Source organism: Zootoca vivipara, chromosome 5 (assembly GCF_965207765.1).
Source record: "Zootoca vivipara chromosome 5, rZooViv2.hap1.1, whole genome shotgun sequence".
In the NCBI taxonomy this organism is placed as follows: domain Eukaryota; kingdom Metazoa; phylum Chordata; class Lepidosauria; order Squamata; family Lacertidae; genus Zootoca; species Zootoca vivipara.
Window position 1 is genome coordinate 52,946,234 of NC_142588.1, and position 26,727 is coordinate 52,972,960.

The 26,727-nt window shown below is 41.9% G+C and overlaps 1 protein-coding gene across 11 annotated transcripts in view; it reads left to right on the forward strand.

The window, feature by feature from the left end:
• Positions 1 to 26,727, forward strand: part of NT5C2 (5'-nucleotidase, cytosolic II) — an 84,952-nt gene that overhangs the window by 39,638 nt on the left and 18,587 nt on the right. For 2 of the 11 annotated variants that reach the window (XM_088669634.1, XM_088669636.1), the window contains exons 4-19: positions 5,416 to 5,533; positions 8,652 to 8,747; positions 10,024 to 10,115; positions 10,288 to 10,345; positions 11,119 to 11,212; positions 11,940 to 11,993; positions 12,837 to 12,920; positions 14,100 to 14,141; positions 15,339 to 15,446; positions 16,379 to 16,445; positions 17,540 to 17,710; positions 19,061 to 19,112; positions 19,386 to 19,446; positions 23,199 to 23,375; positions 23,580 to 23,708; positions 25,450 to 25,483. In XM_088669634.1, coding sequence (XP_088525760.1) covers positions 5,416 to 5,533; positions 8,652 to 8,747; positions 10,024 to 10,115; positions 10,288 to 10,345; positions 11,119 to 11,212; positions 11,940 to 11,993; positions 12,837 to 12,920; positions 14,100 to 14,141; positions 15,339 to 15,446; positions 16,379 to 16,445; positions 17,540 to 17,710; positions 19,061 to 19,112; positions 19,386 to 19,446; positions 23,199 to 23,375; positions 23,580 to 23,708; positions 25,450 to 25,452 — 1,406 coding nt within the window. In that variant the 3' untranslated portion in view covers positions 25,453 to 25,483. The other 9 variants (XM_088669637.1, XM_088669633.1, XM_088669631.1 and 6 more) reach the window with 7 other exon arrangements.

The following is a 26,727-nucleotide window of genomic DNA, read 5'->3' on the forward strand; positions in this document are numbered from 1 at the left end:
CATTGTTAATAGTTGTTTCATGGCTGTTTATTCAGTCTTCAGTAATGTTTATAAGATTTCTTGGTATTTTTGAGTGTTCAGCTTATTCTACCTGCCTAAAGCTCATACATGCTCTTAATCTACTCAAATCAATGTGTGATACAAAATAATTGTTGGTTTCACTTTGCAGTCATTTTCTCTCTCTCTTTTTTTAAACAGCGATTATTCTAGGCTGTGTCTTTCTAGGACCCTCTTTAGAATACAGTATGTATTTTGCATGTTAGACTAATGAGTCAGCAGGTCTTACTTCCCACATGTTGCCTCAACATAATTAAAGGCTTCTTACATAGGATTCTGAAAATAGTTAAATGGGGGTTACTTTGTGTCCAACATATTCCTTCCATATTATTTTCATAACTTTTACACCCATGACTGATTTACGCACGTCCAATATACATGCGATTGCTCACAAGCACATTGCACCGAACCCAGAAGCGAATCAAAATGTCACTAAAAGGGTGAAATAGAATGCTTTATACAGGTCCTGCTGACATGTGAAGGGGGTCTGGAACATATTCCCCACGCAAAATGAGGATTGCCTGTATTACCTTCAGCTGTATTACTTCAGGAAGAAGTAATAGGGCAGGGGTCAGCAACCTTTTTCAGCCGTGGGCTGGTCCACCATCCCTCAAACAGGACTACAGTGGTGCCTCGACTTACGAATTTAATCCGTTCCAAAGGCACCTTCGTAAGTTGAAAAATTCGTAAGTCAAAAAACGCCATTGGAAACGCGATTTTCCATAGGAATGCATTGGAAACGGAAAAATTCGTAAGTCGAAGCAACCCTATCTAAAAATTTGTCAGTTGAAAAATCCCTATCTAAAACCGCCACGGTTTTTTTCCGGATATCGAGACATTCCTAAGCGCGCGGCCATTACCCCCATTCGTAAGTCGAAAAATTTGGTTTTCGAGTCGTTCGTAAGTCGAGGTACCACTGTATATTTTTTTGGGGGGGGGGATGAATGAATTCCTATGTCCCACAAATAAGCCAGAGATGCATTTTAAATAAAAGGACACATTCTACTCATGTAAAAACACGCTGATTCCCGGACCGTCTGCGGGCTGGATTGAGAAGGTGATTGGGCTGCATCCAGCCCCCCGGGCCTTAGGTTGTCTACCCCTGTAATAGTGTTTCTCCTCTTGAAAACTAGCAGAGCTGTGTGTTATGCATGTCTGCAGTCTCCTTGTGTCTGGGACAGAGACTGCTGTTCCTTAACTCTCTCAATACCAAGGGTAGTTACATGACAGCAGCCTTCCTTGTCCACTAATGCAAGAACCCTTGCACCAGCAGAAGACAGAGTTTAACGATAAGATAATGCAACACTTACACTAGTGGAAAATTGTTACACAACAGTGGATTCTTGTTGTGCATTCTGTTGCTCAACAGCTTATTATTGTTGTGCAATCCATTGTACAACAGTCTTTGGTTATCTACTTGTGTTTTGTTTTGTGCAACAACTTTCCACTAGTGCTACAATAACTTAGTACTACATTGTGACAATAATTTCATACTACATTGGAAACAACTTTAGGATAATGAATTAACTTTTTCCATTCATTAAACAGGATGGCTTCCTAATGGCAGTAAATTGCAAATGATCAGTAATTTGACTAAATCTTAGGTAAGGTGCATATGTTTATATGGAATGAGGTGTAATTGGATAGTCATGTATTTTGCAAAGAAAGACCAAGGAGTAATAGTGAATCACAAGTGGAACTGAACTACTGAAGGTATTTGGAATAAGACAAATGCAATATGTATGTATTTCTAATGTAAGTTTTATATCACCCTCTGTACTATTTTTGCACTACAGTAGTTTGTTATTGTACTGTTTTCAGTTCTAAAGGCAGGGGTGGAGGAAGGTGAAGGCAGGAAGAGAAAAGGGGGACTTGTGTCTGTAGTAAATTATTTTGGGAGATTTGAGGCTGGGGGTGTGGGAAGGGTATATCTGTGTGTGACAGTTTTAGTCCTTTGGTGACAGATTGGGGAGAAGTGAGAGTTGGAACTGAGGACGGGGCAAGTGGAATTGGGAGTAAAGATGGCATTCAGAGGAATAAGGAATTGTATGGGCAGTAGGGAGGAAGGTAGGGTGGGTGCGTGTGAGAGAGAAAGAGACAGAGAATGTGTGTTTTAGGCAGTGGCAATACCAGAAAAAAAATATGGGGACAGGAGGGGCAAAGTATATTTCCAGGTGGGCAAATTGTGTCCTACATGTAAAGATACCTGAAAGATACCAGTTTATGTTAAAGAGAGGAGTCCAGCAACGGGAGGGAAGTAGAGGGAGGGAGAAACTTTGTTTGGGGAAAGTCTTTTCCCCACTGACCCCCTCTGGCACTGCGCATGGTTTTAAGAATCTGGTAATAGGCAGATGGAAGCAAATTGGGTTGAAAGGGGCATTTTCAGTGCTGTGGAGCAAGAGGATTGGGAGAAAATAAGGGGGAAATGCCAGTGTCCCTCTCTTCTCACCATACTCATTTTTCTCCCTCTTCAATTACTCAGCAGGCTCCTATGGGAGAGATAAAGGATGTGGAGCCCTTATGTATTCCACAGCACTCCCACAATCTACCATGTGTTGTCTTCAACATGAAATTCCAGATTCAGTGTAGTAATTTAGAACAGATGTTTTATTAACTAGCAAACACCCAGATAATGTGAAGATCCATCGACTGAACTTAACTTTCTCTACCTGAACAAACTAATGGACACTAACATTAAAGAGACAGTAACATATATCATATTAGGGTGTCTGTAGAATAGAAGAAAGGAGGAGACATGGAAATGGAGGTAGTCTGTGTGCAAAGGACAGTTGGAAAAAGGTCAGTAGTAAAAAGGGGATTATGGTGCTAATGGAGTGTGTGCAAAAGTAGTTGCAAATATGGAATAGGAGGCATGGATATGCAGGTGAAGATGAAAGGGGGGCACACAAGGGGTTGCAAAATTGGAGAAGATGATGGCTTTATAATTGGTTAGAAGGTGCTTAGTAGCTGCAGGCTACCATAAGGGTGGTAACCTGCTACAAGCTAACCTGATAGCTGGCCTTTAGCAAAAAGGCAACTTAAATTATTATCTTAAACACCTCCTGACTAGATGTTTGATCTAAAATTAGGATTCATAATTGCATTCTGACTTTCACCAGTGGCAGTAAGTTTCATGCTCTTTTGATGTCTGTATGTAGAGGTGAAATAAGGTGAGTGTGTTAATGCTGTTTGGAATATATTTCTCCTGAGCCACTAACTAATGCTTTATTTTGTCATTCTGTCGCTGAAATATGAACTGTATTTCCACTCTGCAGAGCATTCCTGGTAGAATTAAATTTTAAAATCACTGGGTGGAATTTAACATCATGCTATTTTAAATGTTCCACTTGCTCAAGCCTATCAGCTTGCCAGATGGAACAACCTCCCCAGCACACTGTTCTGTGGGTTCTTCTGATACGCCCTAGCCAATTTCAGGGAGAGAAAGGGTGAAACCCTGCTGTGGAAGCAGAAAGCCTTTCTGTTGATGGGGTTTCTTTGGTGAATCCTGCCGGCTATGTCTGTCAAAGGTCTAGCTTGCCTAATGGTTCCCAATTAGCTAATTACTGAGGACCCCATTACTCCAAAGCAATTTTTGGAACAAAATGATATCTGGTTTTCAGCATCATGATATATCAGCAGCTAAACATTGCAATATTCCTATATATCACAATGTCTGAAATTGGAGATCAGGCATGGGGATGAGGGAAGGAGCAGTCACAGAGATTTGGGGGGGGGGGGAGAAGAGAGGAAGTGAGTCACCTCCACCACATGGTTTGAATGAGAGGGGATGGGGATGCACGCCCACTGTGGCTACTGCTGCTTTCCTGCTAACTGAGAAAAGCTGCTCCCCCTCAGTGCCAGGGGAAGGTAGTGCCTTAAAGTGAGGGCGATCAGCTGCCCTGTTCTCCCTCAGCGTGAGGAGAAGGCAGCGCCTCGCAATCGGCTGCCCTGTTCTCCCTTTATATTGCTATGTATTGCCGGCTCAAAATAGTTGTCGCAGTATGATTTCAAAATCGATTTTGGCCACTATATACAGTGGTATCTCTGGTTGATTAATTCGTTCCAGAGGTCCATTCTTAACCTGAAACTGTTCTTAACCTGAAGCACCACTTTAGCTAATGGGGCCTCCTGCTGCCGCCAGAGCACAATTTCTGTTCTCATCCTGAAGCAAAGTTCTTAACCTGAGGTACTATTTCTGGGTTAGTGGAGTTTGTAACCTGAAGCGTTTGTAACCCAAGGTACCACTGTATTTAAAATTGCAGTGTGTTAAAACAGACCATAAAATTTGTGATATTACCATGCAAAATGACAAAAATTGTGTTTTTTGGGGGGAGGCAAGGGATGGGGACACGGACCCCCTGGGTGTGTTCTGTTGACCCCTAATTGGGAACCACTGCTCTAAGCCAAACCACAGTGCAAATGTGCTGGCTCCTGAGGAGGAGATCCAGCAGTTTTGCTTTCCCCCAGGCATCATAAAAGGTAAAGGTAAAGGGGCCCCTGACCATCAGGTCCAGTCATGTCCGACTCTGGGGTTGTGGCGCTCATCTCGCTCTATAGGCCGAGAGAGCCAGCGTTTGTCTGCAGACAGCTTCCGAGTCATGTGGCCAGCATGACAAAGCTGCTTCTGGCGAACCAGAGCAGTGCACGGAAACACCGTTTACCTTCCCGCCGGAGCGGTCCCTATTTATCTACTTGCACTTTGATGTGCTTTCGAACTGCTAGGTGGGCAGGAGCTGGGACCAAGCAACGGGAGCTCACCCTGTTGCAGGGATTCGAACCGCCGACCTTCTGATCAGCAAGCCCTAGACTCTGTGGTTTAACCCACAGCGCCCCCTAAGCCAAACCACAGTGCAAATGTGCTGGCTCCTGAGGAGGAGATCCAGCAGTTTTGCTTTCCCCCAGGCATCATAGGTTAGTGCAATAGCTTAGCATGTATCCAAAATGAGGATTTTGGTAAAGGTTTCTGCATAACTCCAAGATTTGTCCTATGGTTATAGGTTGTCATGAAAGAGGAGGTAATGTAACCATGTTTCTGGATTCATATGACACACCAAGCCAAACTTCAGCTTAGCTGCTGTCCCACATTGGCCTAAAATACCCAAAGAAGGCAAAGCAGGTGTGAACTCCTAGCTGTGAACCAGTATGTTTGCAAAGTCCCAGTATGTCATACTCTGGCTCACTGTGAGATGTGAACCAGACCAGTGTTAAATACCACTCTCATTGTATGTCTGCTGAATTGTACATTAAACCAGAGGAGAATGGCAAAGTTAATGCTGTATACATTTTCTGCCTTGCTTAGATAGAATGTGTGTGTTGCTTGTGTTTTCTAACCAAAATCATCTTCACATTTTCTCACAGTATATAAATCTCCAGAGTATGAATCCCTTGGATTTGACTTGACAGTTGAACGGCTAGTATCAATTGGATACCCTCAAGAGCTGCTTAGTTTTGTCTATGATCCTACATTCCCTACCAGGTAAATAATTGTAACCTACAAAAATATGTATATGCCACTTACTGGTTTGTTTGTTTTTAAAGTGTCCTATTTTTAGCATGCTGTTGTTGAGTAATACATAAGCAGATTTAATTGCATGAGGTTCTTGCTAGTTGAAGTGGATTTGTCAACAGAGAATTTGTCTTAAGAGACCCAGTGGCAAATGTATTGGAAGTGAAATGCATACTAGGAAAACCTGAACATAGTTAGAAACTGGGGGAAACAACACCTAATTTATGCAAACATGATTTCAGTTAAATTTTGGGCTGCTTAAAAAGTCTTGCATGAAACTATTTGAAGCAGAATTTTTCTGGATATGTATAAAATACGTAAGGCTTGGCAGATTTTCTTTAGGCAGTTCCTTATATGTACCAAGATTTCCTGTGTTTCTGCCCACAAGGCAGCACCTCTTCACATTTATGTTAGAGGTAGCTCCTAAGTTCCTCTTGAGTTTTGGGAGAAGCACACTTGCCAACCCTGGGATTCTTTTTAAAAGGGAGCCCACAGAAGTTGTGATGCACATGTGGAGCTTTCCACACTTCTGTCTTGCATTCTGGCCAGTTTTTGCAACAGAAGCATTGTTTAAACATGCCAGTGAGTTTAGCAAATGCTGAAAGGAATGCAATTTTTGTATATTTTTGTTTGAGTCATTGCAAATGCTTTTGAAAATTATTAGTGGTACAGCAGAATGTGGGCAAGGGTTGGGAAAAAAGTGACCTAGGCTCATTGTGAAGCACTGGCACTACTATGTCATCACCTTGGACAGCTTAGGCTATCTTCACTGATGAACATGCTTAGAGCTGTGTATGTTTGCCCTTCCAAAACTGGCTAATAAATCTTGGTACAGGCAAGCGGAGTCACTTTGAAGCTTGTTCTAAATCTACTTGGGTTTCTCCTTACTTGTAAGGGCATTTGCTGACTTTAGAACAAAAATGTTAGAATATTAGCACATTTTATTTAACTACTCACGTAGGAAAGTGGATGGAATGAGTGGGTTGACAAAGGAGGGATAGATTGCGCTATTCCTTTCCTGCCATCTTGATCTGGTTCCATGCTGCTTCCTTCCTCCCTGGCCAGCATTGAAACCAAGTAATCTGGCAGGGAGCACTGGCGGAGGAAGCCAGAGCGGCACCCGGGGTGGCAAACCCAGGGGTGGAACATCTAGCACAGAAGCACAACGATCTTCGGCCCATGCGCAGACATTGTGCAACGCTGCGTCGCGGGGTGGCCCCCCTGCGACTCCCAAGCCGAGTGCTGCAGCACCACCCAGTTAAAAGTTTCGCTTGGCAGGGAGTAAGAACAAGTTATCTATCACTTCTCTGTTAGTTCGTTGTGCTTCTGTGCTAGATGTGCATAAGTCGAAACTGCTTGCATAGAAACAGTATGTGCTGGACGTGATAGGAGAGCATAATTCATTTTTTCACTATCAGGCTGCTGTGCAACTGGAATAGATGCACAGCAGGGGGGGGATCCTTCTGCATGTTCAGCACAGAAATCAGGTATGCTGGAAGTAGTGACAGATTGATCCATCGCCCTGTCTTCAGCCCACTGTATCACACATGCAGGAGAAAAAGCATTTTCCTGCACTCTCAACATAGAAACTAATCAGGCTATCAGAGTAGCCAGGGATCATTCCATTTCTCATCCACCAGCCTGCTGTATTTCTTGCCAGCAACAGTTTTTACTGATAAGAAATGCTGGTGAAAGGGAAATCAGCCCCTCTTTGGAATAAAAACTTTTATAAGCTCGTAACTTTTGGAAATTTATGAACAAGGTTGTATTAGCATTTGAGGTTACTTGGTATGGCTGTTGCTTCCTTGCTGTCTCACATTCAGGACCAAACTACACATTGCTGCAGACATGGGCCAACCGCCAAAAACTGTCTCCCTGAATCATGTTCTCACCTCTCTCCTCTGAATGTGCAGTTTCACTTACCTGAAAGTGAAACTAACAATGCCACACATTTCCTCTCTGCTGTGCCAAGCAGCAGCTAGTGATGTGGAGTGGGGGCAGAGAAGCACAGCATGTGACAATGTCACATTGTGGGTAAGTGGGAAAACTATAAAGAAATGGGAGAGAGGGGGAAATGTGACATGGAAAGCTCTTTCTAAGGAGGTACCCACTGTGCAAACTTGGTGGACGGACAACTTTCCTCAAGGGAAAAGAGAAGTGGTGACTGAACGTCTTAACTGCCACTTACTCACTGGCAAGAGGATTGCTTGGAGCCAAACTAAATAATCCCTATGTGAAAAGGGTGGTGATGTCTTAAGGTGTTAGAGGCATGAGTGATGAACTCTTCCTCCATCTGCCATTTGTGTTCCAGCAGTCCTTCTCCCCAAACCCTTTTCATATAGCTTAACTGAGGAGAAGTTCTACATTCCACACCTCCTTTCCATGCAGTTATGACATTTACACACAGAGAACTGCCTTAGTTATGTTTAATTTTTCTTACTTACTGTAGTGAAAGCACATCTGGTGTCAACTAAGCTTTTATAAAGTTTAGTCCAAAAGGTTTTAGTCCTTTAAAGGAATAGTAATAAATATATAACACTTGTATAGTGCTTTTGTGAGTTCACAGTGCTTCACACACATTCTCAGAGTAGTCCTCCAACAAGCAGGTAGGGTGGACAATCTGATGTTGAGGTGGTACTTAGTTTTAAACAAGACAAGTCTGATTTGACAGAATTTTTTGTCCAATGAGACTTCTATCAGCTCCAGTTATATAGTTAATCTTCTTTGTCAATTGGGTAGGTGGGAGAACTAAGGTTTTTATTTTTTTTCTATTTTTTTAAGCTATGCACCTGTGCCTGCTGATTGTGTAATTCAGCTTTCTTATTAAAATAAATGAGCTAATGATAAGAAAAGAGATCAATTGTACATTTGAACTGGGCAATGCAGACTATTTTTTCCTCTGCAGCTAAACAAAAGTTCAATGGGACTCTGTCAGCAAAATGTCCTCCTTAGGGTCAGATTCTAGTTTGGACAGAACATGATAGAACTGGCTCAGGTATGCCATTCCAATAGACTATCTTTTAAAGTCTTGCTGTCCACTGCTTGGTATACAATGCTTATATCAATCAATGCACTTCTTTATTAACAGAGGCCTGGTATTTGATTCCCTTTATGGAAATTTGCTGAAAGTCGATGCCTATGGGAACATCCTAGTGTGTGCACATGGCTTTAACTTCATGAGGGGGTAAGTACTGTGAATATAGGCAGTTCACATAAGGAAGACTGCAATCTATATGTACAACAGGGGATGGTATGTTCCACTGAACTTGGTAGAAACTCTGAATTCATATATAGGATTGGACTTTGAGGGATCACCTATGCTGTAACATTTCCAAATCCTTATGCCAGCCCAGTTTTTCTTACTTTGGAGTCTTATAAATTCTAATGACTTCAGAAACTTGGTTAACCTTTGGAAACTAACTTAAGCGAATATGGAAAAAATGCATACAGGCCTGGTTCAGATGTAACAACCTCACCTCAGTGCATCAGTTTATTGGGCCAAGAACAAGCCTTGTGTCCACATATTTTCTTCTTGGCCCTTGAAAGCACAACTTTGTTAAATTAATTTATTGTGATGTCCAAATGGGACAACTATGGTTTAAATGTTGTTTAAAAATCAGAATATGACCTGGGACCAGGCCATTTTGAGCCCAGCTATAGGAACATAGGAACCTATTATACTGTGGTCTATCTTGACTGGCAGTTGCTCTCAAGAATTTCAGGCAGACGTTTTTCTCAGCACTACCTGTAAATGCTGGGGATTGAACCTTTTTGCATGCAAACACATGCTCTACCACTGAGGAGATTATTATTATTATTATTCTGCCTTTTATCAAAGGATCTAAGGGTGGTGTACAACATTAGAAACACATTATAGAACATCAGTGATAAAAACATAATAAAAAGCACAATCAGGGAGCCACCACAGAAGAGACCTGTTCTCTTGTTGCCACCCTCTGAACCTTTCTGGGAGGGCAGACATAGAGAAGGGCCTCAGATGACAAGTGCAGGGTCCAGGCTGGTTTGTATGGGGAGAGGCAGTCCTTAAGGTTTTGAGGTCCTGAGCTTTTTAAGTAGAATATTATGTGTGAATTGTACAGTTGTTGATGGTTAGTTGCATGCTGTCCAAATGAAACACAATTCTTGTTTTGTTTTGATCACCCCAGTTCTTGAATTCTTCTGGGATGAGTTGAGCAAGCAAGAGCTGGAGGGAGTAGGCTCCTCTCTATGGATGAAGTTGTGTGAAGTATCACATTTTGCTGTAGTAGAAAGGAAGCCATATTATATTTATTCCAGTGTTCTTGTTAAAACCTTTCCTTGAATAACAACATTTTAGGAGATCTTTCTCATTGGTCTCATTGGTCTTATTGACCCAGTAGGAGTTAACACAGCTGTTTAGAGAAACTACTATGATTAGACATCATTAATAGGCATATTCCCTTGTCCCTTACCTTTTTCAGGCCAGATATCCGAGAGCAGTACCCTAATAAATTCATCCAGAGAGATGACACTGACAGGTTTTACATTTTAAACACACTGTTCAACCTACCAGGTGAGACCTTAAACTGTAATGGGGATGATGGGGATTGTGTCATAACAATCCGTAGGTATATTACTGTTAATTTCAAATGACAAATTAGGAATGTCATTTTGGTTTAGATTAATTACATGAGTGTCTCTTTATCCAGTTCTTCATTTAATGTATATTCTTTGCTTCTTTGCAGAGACTTACCTGTTGGCTTGTCTGTGTGATTTTTTTACGAATTGTGCTAGGTATTCAAGGTGAGCATGTGTCTCATGTGTTATATGAAATCCAACATGTGATGCTATAGCCATCATTGTCTCTCATTGCAGGTGTGCAAGGACAAATTCAAATCTTCTTATCTGTAGCTTGATGACAACATCAACCACAAGTACTTTAGGGATTGTTTATGTTGTTAAAGTTTGTGATTTAAACCCTGGCAGGGCTCATAGGGTTCACCATACACAGGTGAATATGACCATTTAGCACAAGAGTGGGGAAACCTTTCAGGGATTAGAAGTTGGGGTGATTGATACAGCCAAAGCCATAAAAGTGGGTGGAGCTACTCCTTTTCTCTCTTTATTTGTCCATCCATTCACATGTCCCTCTCCCACAGCCAGATCCCTTCTTCTGAATCTTCAGCCCCTCAACCTCATCTAGCCATCATCCATGTATGTTCATTCTCTCTTGCATGCAGAAACATGTACCAACCTAGATTCAGACATATACACATCCTGCCTATATCTTTATATCATCCCATTTCCTGTCTGGTTTGGCCTCTGAGAACAGATGCTATGCTGATAAGACAGGAAATGAGATGATATATCTATTCATGAACTGGCACAAAACATACAAGCAGGAATCCACCTAACATTAATGGGATCCAGGTTTGGTTGCTTTCAATACTATCTATGTAGCTATCAATACTGTTGCTGTTTCCAGTTGTACGTTGATTCCCAGGCCTTATGCTGCTAGCTGCTCCTTACTAGCTGCTAACCTACTTTTACGACAATTCCGTGCTTTTTTCTCACAGCTGTGAAACAGGGTTTAAAGATGGAGACCTCTTCATGTCCTTCAGAAGTATGTTCCAAGATGTGAGAGATGCTGTGGATTGGGTTCACTATAAGGTGACTTGCACTTTGGGATATATTTTTAACTGTAGTCTGTTTAATTCTTAACATTTTGAATAAATTATAATGTGAGATGAACACTGTTATATTTGCTTTGCCAGGCAGTGAATAAGTATTAAATGCCAGCTAGCATGCCCATCAATATAATTGGAAAGGGGGGTGGGTGGGTAAACAAGGATGATAATTCCTTCTATCACCACCACCTTGCTGCTTACTTTCATCCCCCCCCACTCCTCCCCCCCCTCTTTATGAGACAGGCTGCTGCTGCAAGCCATCTCTTAAAAGTCATCACTGTTTCACTTTATTATATTTATGCTATTGTTTTCCCTTCTAATGAGCAGTTTCATGTGTTTTCATGTGATAACTCATCTGCACATTGCGCAGGAATCACACCACCCCTTTACTTCAGCAATTGAACTGTGTGTCACCATGTGTTTTCTGAACTATTCTGTTTTGCACTTCAAGTTTACTTCAGAATAGACTTAATTACAGCGCTTCAATGGCATCTTGTCCAGTGTGTTTGTTTCTCATATGGTGAATGAGCCACAGGGTTCTCCACCCCCGGGTTGAACCTACCCAGTGCTAATCTCATGACACACAAAACTCCACAAATAACTTTCTGCCTCTAGTGTCAGCATGGAAGCTGATACTATAATGTGAAACCTGAGTAAGATTGCTAGATCATTGCTTCTGCTGTGTCATGTGGTTTCTCCTGTTGTTTCAGGGATCACTGAAGGAGAAGACAGTTGAGAATCTGGTGAAGTATGTAGTGAAAGATGTAAGTACAGTAAGTCAAGCCTTTCCTTATTGAAAGCGGACCAGTCTTGGTTTATTTCATGCAGTCTTAAAATGATAAAAAAAGAGAATGGAAAGTTCAAACTCCCTTGTTCACATCTTCTTCTTCTTTTAAAGGCATTAAGTGATGTTACTGTTGCTTCAGCAAATGTTGCCTTTTTTGATGAAAAATAATTTAGCACTTCCTCTTTATCTCCCTTTTGTTAATGGAATTCTAAGCACCTGAACTTCAGGCAGGGGAAGTTGGTTTCCCCACCCCCACAATGTATGGAGTAGTAAAAGAGTGCATGTCACAATAGAAATGTGAATATTCCAAAGCATTTTCTATGTCTTGATATCCTGAGGGGCATAAAGTTGAAATTGTGCATTTTGTATTTCTTTAGAGGGATTCCTTTGATTTTCACCTAGTATGGGATACTTTCTGTTTCCACATAATGCTCATGCTATGTACTCACAGCACATCAAAGTGGCATTTAGTTCTAAAATTAGTAAAGAGTCCTTACTGCCTGCAGCTTCTCATTTTCAAACCATCAGGTTTCTGGTTACATATTATTGAACAGTTTCAACATTTCAGTTTTTTAAAAGTATTTTTTAATACTTGGTCGAATAGGACGTTAGTACAAATTATAAGACATGACTAAGATGCAGGATTTCAGTTCACAGCTGAGGCATCTAGGATTTTAGAAGACATTTTAATCAGGCTGAAATATTCATTTGGCATTTTCAAACTGGCAGTATGTACAGATAGCCTGAGATATTTATAGACCCCCTGAAGGTATGGACTTCAACTGAAAACTGTATTTTATGTAAATCTTTGCCATTTTAGGGGAAACTGCCTCTGCTTTTGAGCCGCATGAATGAGGTGGGAAAGGTGTTTCTTGCCACAAACAGTGATTATAAGTACACTGATGTAAGTACTCCTGTAACACAAGTATCTTCCTCCATCATTCATTCATTCAGTGTCATATATGTTAGGTGTCATATTTTGAACTTCTACCTTGGAGCAGGGAGAGCAACCTCAGCCCCGGGAGCTCAATGCAGCTCTGTAGGCCCCTCTGTCCAGCCCTCTGGTCTTTCTCCAGGCCATCCCTCCTTCCCTAGGTTATGCCCCTCCCTGCCCTTCCTCTGAACCCTCCTCAAGTGCTTTTGCCTGGCTGGAAGGTACCCTTGAACTGTGATGATGCCTCTTGCTTGTCTTGAAATCTGTGTGACTGGAATGTGGCAAGCATTAGAACAGTAAGTTACATCCATTGTTTTGCCCACTTTTACTTCTGGCCACACCCACCACTGGTGTGTAGCCCTCAGAAGTTTCCAGATGAATGAATGTGGCACTCAGTCTGAAAAAGTCTTCCATCCCTGCCTCAAAGCAGAGCTGGGGAACCTTAGGCTCCTCAAGATGTTCTGGACTACTACAACTCTCATTGTTTCTTACCATTGGGCATGCTGGCTGGGGCTGATGTTCAAAAACATCTACAGAGCCATAGGTTCTCAAAGCCAGCTGTAGAGAATTAGATAAGCTCAGTATAATGAAAGCATGAGCTGGAGGCACCTAAGATTCTCCTTGAATCTTGGTTGATAATTTAATGATGCCTTGTACCTGGCAATGTGTCTGTAATTTAGTCTCCCAAGTTTTTTTTTGGGGGGGGGAGGTGGGAGATATGGAAGAAATACTTTTTAAAGACCTTCTGTTTATCATAAAATACATGTTATTTTAGAAAGCCATGAACAACTATGCTGGGAAATCGCCATATTAATATGAATGCAGGACCCGCCTGTATTCTGTGACAATGAACTTTTGTTCTCCAATCCTATGAACAAGAGCTTCCAAATTAACTGTACATAAAACTGAAGTGTGTATCTTGCAGAGCTGCATATCTTTCAAAGCTGGAGACATGCCTTTTGTTGTCATGAAAATCCTAAAAATAACGTCAAAGGGTTCTGCAATGTTATTTTAATGCTCACAATGCCCGCTCTAGATTTGTATATCTGAAGACTGTTTGTATATTTAAAAGTATTGTTTAAACATAACTAATAAAATAGTTAATTTATCCAGAAAGAAATTAAGTCTTGCTTCCAATTTGCCTTTCAGAAAATTATGACATACCTGTTTGATTTTCCACATGGACCAAAGGTGAGTGATGAAAAGAGTTGTTGTTTTAATGATAGATCTGCCTTTCTCAACTTGGTGTTGGCCAGATGTTTTTGACTACAACTCCCATCTAGGGTTGGATGAGAGCTGGATTCCAAAAATCTGGATGGCACCAGTTTGGGGAACGCTGTGTTAGATGGTGTATATTATTCCTTCCTAAATAAATCAAGAATAGGAGTCAAGTTCATGGGGACTGAAGAAACCGGATAGTTATTTAATTTTCTATTTGTAAAACTCAGCCTTTGGAGGCATGGTGTCAAATGCCTTATTATTTTTATTGGAGAACAGGTGGAAATAATTGAAGTTAGCTTTGATATGCCTGATATGCAGCTTCTAGAGGTCACTAATGATTAAAAAAAAACCACTGAATTTTCAAATCAAAAGCATTTACTTCCACCAGTGGTGTTTGCCTGTTTGCACTTGCTTGAGTAGAAGTTGCTTGCTCAGATACAAGAAATTGCTGCTTAGCCACATATCCACTAATGCAGGCATCCCCAAACTTTGGCTCTCCAGGTGTTTTGGACTACAATCCCCATCATCCCTGACCACTGGTCCTGTTAGCTAGGCATCATGGGAGTTGTAGGCCAAAACACCTGGAGAGCCAAAGTTTGGGGATGCCTGCACTAATGCATTATAACAGTGCTGCTGAAATCCTTCCACATATAATTAATAATTTTTCATAGCTACAAGAAAATGTACTTTTCAATTTTAAGGCTTGGTTATGGTTTCATGTACTTGCTATATGTAGTAGAAATCAAAAGTTTAATATAAATACACAGACTGTTCCCTATTTTCCCTTTCTCAGTTGTGGCCTCTGCTTTGAAAGCCCTGGATGTCCTGCAGTAATTGATAAATGCCTGGATCTTTGTATTAATATTTGTAGTAGTGATATAATTGCTAACTTCAATTTAAATTATGATTAAACAGTATATAAATCCAGTTAAACAAAAATAAATTTTAAAATATCTGCTAATTTTCCTTTTCCGCATTGTTAGGATTCTCGGGTATATTTACTGAATTGAAGTGTTGGGGAACTAAGATGTGTTGTATATGATGTCAGGCTACATATAGAATACAGTTATCAATCTCTCCTGCAGAACTAAAATAAGCTAGTTGCAGTGTGAACAATTATAATTTGTACCTTTTAAAAAGATGTTCTTCTGCTTAATTTTTCTCTAGCCTGGCAATTCTCACCGGCCATGGCAATCATACTTTGACCTCATCCTTGTGGATGCGCGAAAACCTCTTTTCTTTGGAGAAGGCACAGTCTTGAGACAGGTGGATACGGTGAGTGATACATAGAATATATAGTTAGGCTTGACCGGAAGAAAACCTGGGACAAGTTTTTCATAAATTCATAAGCTCTCTACTTTGAAATTAATTGAATACTTGGAATATGTGTTTCTAGCTATTTTTGGGTTATCTGAATCACATAGAAAGGAAATATGAGAAGGAGGTGTGTTCTTTAAATAAAAATACAGCATGTTTTTTGAGTGCATCATTAAGTATTTCAGCTATGTACTGAGTGGAATTAAATTAAGAACAGCATCATATTGAAAATATATGGAGCCTAATAATGCTGTGTTTCATTAGATCAATTTCACTGTAACTGCTGGTTATCCAAAAAATTCACTGTGGCTGCAACATGACTACCTGCTTTGTCATTCTGTGGGACTGGTCTTTATTGGGAGTCTATTAAGGTTTTAGCTGAATCTGTGCTATTGATAACTTGTTGGCCCCAACAAAATTCTTAGCTTAAGCCTGGCCTATAGGCAGAATCAACTGACTTGTAAAAGGCAACCAAACACTTTAACTGTAAAAACAGGAAGTATAGCTTTAAGCAGGTTTTTGTAGCATCTGTATGCAGGCCATGCAAAAGGATTGTACAGAATATGCTTCTACGAGACTAACTTCACTGTTTTCACCTGGCCCTGATATGTTTGAGGCATGAAACAATTCCCAGTGTAAGACTGTTTATGGCCTCTAGGAATAGGGCACCAGCTGCATGCCCCTATGTCATGCTGCTTTTAATAATTAAAGGGGCTGCCCAGAAAAATATAGTGCATTTGGAGTATGCAAACACCAATTGTCCTTTTTCCTCTGAGGCATATATTGAACAGCCTTTCTACAGATTTATCAATCTATTGGTCAATAGTAAAACTGAAAATTGGGCTGGAGAGACCTACAGTTTCATTAAATGAATTTCTTTTTTTGTGCAGGTTACTGGTAAACTGAAGATTGGTACTTACACAGGCCCCTTGCAGCATGGTATTGTTTACTCTGGAGGTAAACTAGAAATGAGACTGGTGAATCTTATCAGGAGCTGGGATGGAGATTTTCGCTTTATTCTATTTTAACATGGGGTTTGAATAACTTCTGATTTCTCCAAAACTGTTCTTCAGGCATCATGTTAAGAAAAACAGCAGGGAGAGAAGACTGGATATGATTTTAAAGCCCCCCACCCAATGTCTGAAGTTTAATTTGTCTTAAGTAAAGTGCCAGATATATTATGCAGATGTAACTAGATTAGAATGTTTTAGGTACAAAATAGATTTCAGATTGTATCAAAGCTTACTGGAGCAAAAGAGCAACAGTGGTTGTACCATTTTTTTAAAATGCACTAGCAGTTGCTCAAATCTGTTTGTAAGTGGAACATAAGAGTCCCTTGTGAGGCAGAGTCTTTATATTAGGTAAGATGGAAAATTAATTGTAGGTGGTACATTAGGTAAAGAGTCAGCAGAAGCCAAAAGTGTAATATAATCTAGTAGCTGCAAGGAATGTACCACCTATCCAAAGTTTGTAATCCCAAAGGTTAAGTCCCATGGTGGTAAATGGGTAGATGGTAGATCTTCCTCCAGTTTTAAGATCCCTCTTGGTATGTTCCAAAACTATATACTCAAATAATATATAGCTGTGTTGGCACTTTTGTGTATGTGTGTGTATTTGGGATGGCATCTAAAATGCACGTCCCACATGCTACCTGATTTGTGTATTTTAGCAGCTTATACCTTTTTAAAAAGAAAGGAAAAAAGTAAGAGGTGACTTGATCATCTTTTGATCATCACCTGCATTTTAAATGGATAGGTCTCAGACACCTGCAGCTCAAAAAATATTCTGACAGCACACAATATAGCAGGCTTTGCCTGAATGGAAAACCACCTGTGAACCATATATTTGTATGCTGCAGTGTGTTTATTTTATACTCTGATATGTCTGAGTGTGCAAAAGCTGCATTTGAAAAAAGCCTTATATCTATCAGTTTGGAGAGCAGGTACATGATAATAATGGAGGTTTATGCACTGAACCCATGGTTTTCATGCTGAGAAACCTTTTCTGATTCACAATTATTGGCCCTTCTGCTTTTTTCCTCCTCCTCTTAGGCTCCTCTGATACAATCTGTGACCTTCTGGGGGCCAAGGGTAAAGACATCTTATACATAGGTGATCACATTTTTGGAGATATCCTGAAGTCTAAAAAACGCCAGGGTTGGAGGACCTTCCTAGTGATTCCAGAACTGGCACAGGAGCTTCATGTCTGGACAGACAAAAGCTGTAAGTAATGAACTCTGTAGTTTAATGGTTCCCAGTTGATGGTATGTGGACTACCCAGGTGGTTTGTGGCACCATTCGCACAACAAAAACTACCATAGAGATATCAATTTTTTTAAAAAGTAGGGGGGTCCATGACTTGGCTTTTGAAGAACAAGATATCTGAAATACTTAATTGGGAACTACTGGCCTAGTTCATTCTTCACTTTTTAAGTGATGTTGCTTGGCTTGACAGAGGCTAGCTGGAAAATCACTTGGCTTGTTTCCCAAAGATTATTTGCATTGCTTTTGTGCATCAAAAGACTGGGAAAGCAGCAAGTCTCCGGATAGTTTTGTGACTTATTTATGGATAGTTGTTTTTTTCTGCTTTGAACTGAGGCTGTTTTTGGGAGACTTACCACCAATGACTGCTGGTTTGAACAGTTTACAAACCTGTGGCTATGCTACCACTTGTCAATACTGTTGCTGACACCTGTCATTTATTTCTTTATACCCTTTTTATTAAAATGCTCAAGGCTGCCTACAAGAACTGTTAAAACAAATATTATAAAAGCAGTTGCACTAAGTGTGTAGAAGAGGCTGATATTTTCAGTTGCACTTTCCATGAACATTTTAGGATCTACTGGAGAACAAGAAATAGAAGCTGTAACCCTAGAGCAATTCCCCCCAACTTCATGCCCTCCAAATGTTTTAGACTGCAACTTCTAGCAGTCTCAGCTAGCTTGGCCAATGTTCAGGGATGGTGGGAGTTGTAGTCCAGCATGTGGAGGGTACCGTGTTGGGGGAGGCTGCCCTAGACACTGAGAGGGCATTTGAGACACTGCAAACATATTCAAAAGACTGTCTGCCATGTTCCACTATGAGATTATAGATTCTGTTCTTTTTAGCCACATGGCTGCTCTCACCATTCACAAAGTTGAAATAAAGGGCTAGGTCTGAAACTTCTACACCATCTGAGTTGTCAGATGAGTTTTATCAAAGCATATATTGCAAAAAATGTAGGATTGTATTCTAAAGAGCTGTTTTACAGTGGAACAGACTCCCACAAGAGGTGGTGCACTCTCCTTGGAAGTTTTTAAGCAGAGATGACCATCCATCATGTATGATCTAGTTGGGATTCTTGCATTGTGGGGTTTGGACTACAGTATATGACTTGGGGATCCCTTCCAACTCTATAATTCTATAAATCAACAAATAATAATAATGCAATTTGGAAAGCAGATAGAATCCTCAGTCTGGTGCCAGGTCTGTTTTCCCATATTGGTGAGAGATAAGTAATAATCTACATAGTATTTGTTTCAGCTGATCCACTGCCATAATATCCTTTTACTTTGCCTTCCCTTTGCTGCTTAGGCCTTTTTGAAGAACTTCAGAGTTTAGACATCTTTCTTGCTGAGTTATACAAGTAAGTAATGGATTTTTTTCTTTAGACTATAACCCAATACTCCATCCACTAACTCATTAGAGTGAGTGCTTCCTTTTTAGTGGACAGCTGCACTCTGTCAAAGGGCTCCACATTAACTTAGAATTTGGGGGTGGGGAAGAGAGTATTGTTGTGCCTATCAGTTTTGTCTGATATAATCAGGTTTTCAAAATTAGTATTTGCTTTCCCAGATCCACCTTCACATTTATCTTCCATGTGCACTGTTGATATTGTTTTCTTTCCTATTTCAAACAGGCATTTGGATAGCAGTAGTAATGAGCGTCCTGACATCAGTTCCATCCAAAGACGTATTAAGGTACTAGTAAATAGAATGCTGGGGAACATGGGTGGTGCTGTGGTCTAAACCACTTGAGCCTCTTGGGCTTGCCAATCAGAAGGTCGGCGGTTCGAATCCCCGCAACGGGGTGAGCTCCCATTGCTCGGTCCCAGCTCCTGCCAACCTAGCAGTTTGAAAGCACGTCAAAGTGCAAGTAGAGACCTCCAGCGGGAAGGTAAACAGCGTTTCTGTGCACTGCTCTGGTTTCGGTGTTCTGTTGCGCCAGAAGCGGCTTAGTCATGCTGGCCACATGACCCGGAATAACTGTCTACGGACAAACGCTGGCTCCCTTGGCCTGCAAAGCGAGATGAGCACCACAGCCCCAGAGTCGTCTGTGACTGGACTTTATTGTCAGAGGTCCTTTACCTATACCTTTTTTTAAAAATAGAATGCTATTTTGCTCCCCTTTCTAGTGCAGCAATCTGTGCTAACTTCATTAGAGGGAGATTTGAGGGGACAGGGAAGGTAAGGAGCTGGACAGGCAGCGGACCGAAATAGGAACATGAGAGAAGTTGGAAGAGAAAGATACAAGACAGGGAGCTGATAAAAGGAGGAGCTAATGAAGTGAGATGGTTGTTGAAAAACCTCCATAGGGCCTAAAGGCCGAGTAAAGCTGTACTGATAATAAATGAGGGGGGTGTAGGACAGTTGTATTGATCAAATAGACTTGAGTCAGAGAAACGTAAGATGGTGAAACAGTAGGCAGAGGAAACACACTGAAGCTGCTTACATGGCAGATGCAGGTAATAGTCTCCCAACCTACTTTTAAATGAAAAGCAGCTGGGGGGGGTGCAGTCCTGAGCAGAGGAATTATATGGGTCATAGCGTGCATTCATGCTGTTGGCTCAAACACAAAACCCACACCACCATTCATTTGCATACTCTCTCTCCATGTAAACACTCAGTCTCCGAGGCTGATTTTCACCTATAAAAGGGGGAAATGTTACATGACTGTGTTATATCTAGTTACACACACACACACAAAACAGAGCCCTGCGGTAAATATGGGTAGTAGAGGCACATGGTGACCTCAATTAGTGCATAGGGACTGGAATGGCTATGTCCTGATGGCAGGGAAGGAGAGGTCAGACAAGAGAAACAATAGTGAGGCAGAGACTAGGAGGAAATAGGTTTGCTTGGGCCAACAGTGACAGCTCCTGCACCATAAGAGATTCAAAGAAAGAAAAATTGTGTAGCTGTGGTTTTCTGTGTCATTGAAGCACTGAGATTAAAACTATGTGAAATTCTCCCAGCTGTGCAACTGTAAGTAGTGCTTGAACTCTCTTGAGTTCTCCATCTGAAAATCCTACAGTGGTGGCAAAGGTCTGAGAACAGGTGGGCATGTTGAAATTCAGAAGTGATTTAAACTCACCAGCCACTGTGGTAGGAATAGAGATGTAAAATTTCTGGGAATTTTGAAGCTCAGAAAAAAACCCGTTTTTTTTCGGGGGGAAATGGAAATTTTCGGAAAAATTGGAAAAAGTGGTACATTAGCACTTCTTTTTCTTTTCCAGATTGAAAGTCATTCTGTTCTTTAGAAACATAAAATCTAAATATGAACAATTTTAATGGGCATAAAATTATCACAACTAGCATATTAAAAATATAGTGTATCCAAACAATTATTACAAACAGAATTTACTTTTAAAATATTTATTTGTATTTATAACAAATGGAGCAACAATCTCCTGAACTGTTTACCAGTTTATGTGGAACAAAAAAATTCCACAAAACAATTTTTAAAAATCCAGAAGTAATAATTATTCATATTTCCTCTCCACAGTATTTAATAAAACATTCTCATAAAAAGAACTGAAGACGGAAGTGGGACTAAGTTTCAATGAATGGGCATGAAATTTAATCAGAATCATTTTCTGAGCTGTAATGATCAGTAGCAGTTTCAGTCTCTGCTTCTGCATCTACTCTGTTGTGTAGAGTTACTATGGACGTCTAAAAACTGAAGGTTTGCTCGGATTGAAACAAGCTTCTCTACCCTCCTAAAGGACCTCCTAAAGCAGGCATCCCCAAACTGCGGCCCTCCAGATGTTTTGGCCTACAACTCCCGTGATCCCTAGCTAACAGGACCAGTGGTCGGGGAAGATGGGAATTGTAGTCCAAAACATCTGGAGGGCCGAAGTTTGGGGATGCCTGTCCTAAAGGAAGAAATGTATCTTGTTCTTGCATTGGAGAGTTCAGTTTGTAACCTAGGACTTGCTTGTCCTCATAGAAATTAGAATAATCTGATACCATACATATTTTTTAGAAATGATTTATAAAACATTTGAACCCCTTATCTTAAAATATTTTATTCATCATGTTAAAATAAAACATTCCATAATCTATTTTTTATTTTTCCAATTTTTTGGGGGAAAACAAAAATTGCTTCAGGGAAAAGCTGGAAAAAACCACTCGTCGTCCCCCCCCCAAATGTTTCCTGGGCCTTCACATCTCTAGGTAGGAGAGCAGATCCTGGGTTGGGGGGTCTCTCCCTTTCCCCCTAGTGGAACATTGCAGTGGCTCTGCGGTTTGGTTCCCTTCTGCTATATCTTTAGAGAAGTGCTGCTGCTGCTGCTGCTGCCAGAGCTGAGTATGTTAAGCAAGGTGACAAAGATCCAGTGCCTTACCTCACTTATTTCAGGGCTACATCTCACAGATGGGCTGCGATGGCAGCCTTAAACCTCCAGTTGTATTTTGATCACCAACATAATAAAGTAGTCTGACATTTAATCAATATATATAAAAATGTAAACTGGGCATGTTGGGGTGCCTCCACTTTTCTCCGAAACCGCTTGACTGATTGCATTCAAATTTGGACACAACATCCCATGCGAATATGCGAGTGACCATATAAAGTTCGTGTAGGCAAGATAAAAACCCCAAAACTCCGTCTTCTAGAACTCACAACTCACCCTAAAGTGCATGCTGGGAAATAGAACCCACAATCAACGTCTCCAAGGGCGGGGCAAGAGCGTGACACCAGCAACCAACGTGCTGATACCGCCACAACAGCCATTACTCCACAAATGCAATGCTGGGATCCTACCCCTAGACCCCAACATCCCACCGTCAGAACCCCCCCCCCCCCGCCACGCCACTCTGAAAACCAGACCACGCCCCACCGTTTCCCTGACAACGACACCAACAGTGTCCGAAACAGGCTGGACCCCAGGGTGGGGGGAGGGGGTTGAGATGTCTCATGGGTCGGGATGGGAGAAAGTGATGAGTCAGGGGAGGGGGGAAGAGGGGCCCAGATACCTCATGAGTTGGGACACCCTGGGGGGAACTCACAGGGATGGCCCACACTGAAGGTGAGGGGAGTCTGAAGGGGGACTCTGAGGGTCCATTTAACAGACTGAGCCACAGCAATGCATAGCTGGGACAGCTAGTTTCTTATATGCATACTGTCTTGGAGGTTTTTATGCCATAAACCCCTGAATTCATGGAGCCCTCTTGTGTTTGTCAAATTCTATTTTTTTCCCATCTGTCATGTTGCTAAGGAACAAAAAACTATTCTATGGTGGAATGCTCCTGGAAGGCACTGTATATTGCTGGTGTTCTCACTCTCTGTGTCTTCCAGTTGCTTTGCCTCTTTACAATCAATGCCTGTGATTCAGAAACTTGTGTGTACTCTAGTGTACACATGGTGCTCTCTCACCTGCAATAGTTTTTATGTATGTAAAACTGCCCCTTCCCTGAAGTGACCAAATGTCTAATTTGCCCTCTGATTTTAGAAAGTGACTCATGACATGGACATGTGCTATGGAATGATGGGAAGCCTGTTTCGAAGCGGCTCCCGACAGACACTCTTTGCCAGCCAAGTGATGCGCTACGCAGACCTCTATGCAGCATCATTCATCAACCTTCTGTATTATCCCTTCAGTTACCTCTTCAGAGCTGCCCATGTGCTGGTGAGTTGAAATCCATGAAGCTGCAGGTGAACAGTAACAACTTTCAGAGAAGTACATGCACTATCCAAGTCTGAATAGAGTGAGGGACATTCTAATGCACTAGAATGCATTAGAACTAGATGGGGCACTGGCCTAACTGAGCCAGCTCTTCTCGGGTGACGATGCTAATCTTCTCTGAACAATGGTATGTATGTCTCCATGCAGATGCCACACGAGTCAACAGTAGAGCACACTCATGTGGATATCAATGAGACAGAGTCACCTATGGCCACCCGAAACCGCACATCAGGGGACTTCAAAGATTCTGACAAACGACACCAGCTGACCCGTTCTGTGAGTGAGATTAAACCACCCAACCTCTTCCCTCAAACTCCCCAAGAAATCACACATTGCCATGATGAGGATGATGATGAAGAAGAGGAGGAGGAGGAAGAAGAATAGAAATGAAATCTGAACACAACCTGCCAAAGCGTGGCTATAGCAGTGATTAGCAGGAACAGAATCCCACTAGTCCTGGGGTATGGGGTGGGGACGACAACAAAATTAACACTAATCAGAAACCCTTTATTCTTTACAGACTTATTCCAACTGTAAAGGATTTTGCACTGAGTGAGGGTAGGACCACATACAGATGCCTAACTGCATTGCTTGCTCTACCTATAGAACATGGGAAGGAAGAGCTGCTTGTGGGTCTTTGCTCCTCTTTCTTGTGCATTTCAAAACTGCCTCCAAGACATGGTTTGGAATTGGTGCAGTGAGCCTGCCATGGGTCCTGCAGCAATCACAGTAGCCCAATACCAGTTCCTCACAGCTGATACCCTTTGACGCCTTTGGGGGAAAGATGTATCCTAATATATAATACTGTATGCATGGAAATGGTGGCAATTCCAGGGTTAAATCGACCCCCATCAAGCACAAGTTTTGTTTTTGAAATGGTTTACTCCTCTAATCTCCTTCTAGTGCAGTTCTGCTTCTGCTCTTTCTGTTTTGGACTGGTTCAAGAAAGACTATCATGCCACAAATTCTTGATCTGGCTGATACCGTATTTTTCGCTTCAGAGGGCGCACCGGACCATAGGGCACACCTCATTTTTAGTGGAGGAAAACAAGAAAAAAATGTTTTTCTGGTTTTCCTCCTCTAAAAGGCTGGGAGGGGGTCGCTGGAGGGGTCGCAAAGGAGGCAGCGGCGGTGGAGGGACCAGTCCAGCTTCCCCTGCCTCCCCCGCCCCTTTCCAACACCAGCTTTCTCGCTGAACATGGCGAGGGGCGGGCGGAGATGCTGCTGGTTGCTCACTACCAACCCCATTTGCGAAAGCAGGCTTGTATTTGCAAACAGGGTTGGCGGGGAAGAACGAGCAGCATCCCTCCGCTGCCCCCCGCTTCTCGCTGAACGCGGCAGTGGCGCGGAGTAGCGGAGGAGATGCTTCCCTGCTCCCTGTCAAACATCTCCTCCCCCCTTGGGCTGCTCTTCCTTTCCCCCCTGGATGCAACAGAAAAGGCTCCTTTGGCCGCTTCTCCGTCCGCCCATCCAGCTCTGCCGCTCTCAAGAGATTGGAGCCTGCATTTGGTAGAGAGACAGTGTCTTTCCTGACTGCAGGCTCCGTTCCCTGCTCTTGCGATGGGCAGGGGGGCGGGGGCGGGCCGAAAGGAGCGCCCCCGCCTCTGCCACTAGCAAGATCAGGGATCGGAGCCTGCAGTTGGGAGAGGCACTGGCTCGGCGGCAGAGGCATCCCTCTGCTCGGAGTGCAGCAGCCGCCGAGGGATCCCGCTGCTGGAGCCATGGCATTCGCTCCATAGGATGCAGAGAGATTTCCCCTTACTCTTGAAGAGGAAAAAAGTGCGTCCTATGGAACGAAAAATATGGTAGCTAGTTCTTCTCCTGCTGAGATCCCAAAGCTTTTATCATCCCTAGTCTTGGCATGTGGTGCATGTATTATATGACCTTCAAATGGGTCCTTATGCCGTGTGCTTGTTCTACACTCTGAATTTATCTCTGCTAGTAAGAGATACTGTCATGCTGTATTTTGATTAGGTCTCAGTTAAAGATTAATACTGTATTTCTGTCTAACCCACAGTGATCAAGAGCTATACAGTTTGTGAAGAGAAAAGGTTTGTGTCACCTTTCCTAGCCTCTTCCTGTGGCTAACTTTAGGCTCAAATTAGGAATAACAACCTGTAAGATGCAGTGTTTCAGCTGGCAGCCGTTCTAGTCTCCGATATGGAGTCATAGGAGATTGGGTAGAGCCTTTATGTAGAGGAAGAAGCCCCCCTTAGCAAAACATCCTTATTGCTGCCACTCTGTGTTACTGCCATTCCTAGAATGAAAATGGTTGAAGGGCTGATCCATATTGTTTGTAAATGGTTCTGAGGGCCTGGCATAGCATTCTGGCTGTAAGTGCAGGCTGTTAAGTTAAAGCACATTTTCCTCTGAATTATCCTGCAACGCAGGGCAGGTTTTCTTTCTTATTCAAACAAGCAGGGAAGTAAACTGTTCCCCAAGGTATAGAGTTCCTTACTTCTGTGCCATTGAAGTTTGAAAGACTGAATAGAGTCCTATTTTGAAGTATTAGAAGTTTTATTTTGAATCACTTGATTGTAATTAGTTCTATTCCATTATTAAAATACGATGGACTGTAAATCAGCAGGAGAAGCTGGTGCTCCTGTGATGGACCTGCAAACTAAATAAATCATGAGGTTTCATAATAAGCTGTTTCAATGTCTATCTAACACTGACAAATCTACTTCTCCTAAACCTCCCTTCATACTGCTTGCCTAACACTTGTTATAACAACTAGAAAAGCCTGTATACAGCGTGGAATACAATGTGATTTATAATCTTCTCCCAACAATGATGGCTGGGAGACAGACAGCAGCCTGATACCATAGAATCTAGATATATGCATTAAAAGTAAATATACTAGAGTAAGCTCAAGACTCCATCAGAGTTGTATGGATAAGGTCCCCTGCCCAGAAAACGGGAGCAGAATTGGAGACCATTAGTTAACTTGACTGTGGTCTAGCTGGTAACTCTATTAGTGATCAGCAGAATTAGTGATCTGGTGTTGAGCTGGATACATAATGGTAAGGCACAGCAAGAGCGAAATAGTGCTCTTTTCTTAATCAATACTGGAAGATATCCTGGCTATAGGCAAGATATCAGTGTTCTCAGATGTCTACAAGTCCAGCCTTACAAATTCCAGCCACAAGAACAAACATATGGCATTTTCATAAATGAGTAGAAGGCCTCCCTAGCTGAAACCAGCTTGGCCTTGGCCTTCCAAGCTAAGAAATAGGAAGGCTTCTATCTTGCTTTTATCCTTCTGCTGAGGCTAGTGAAAATGGACAGAAAAATG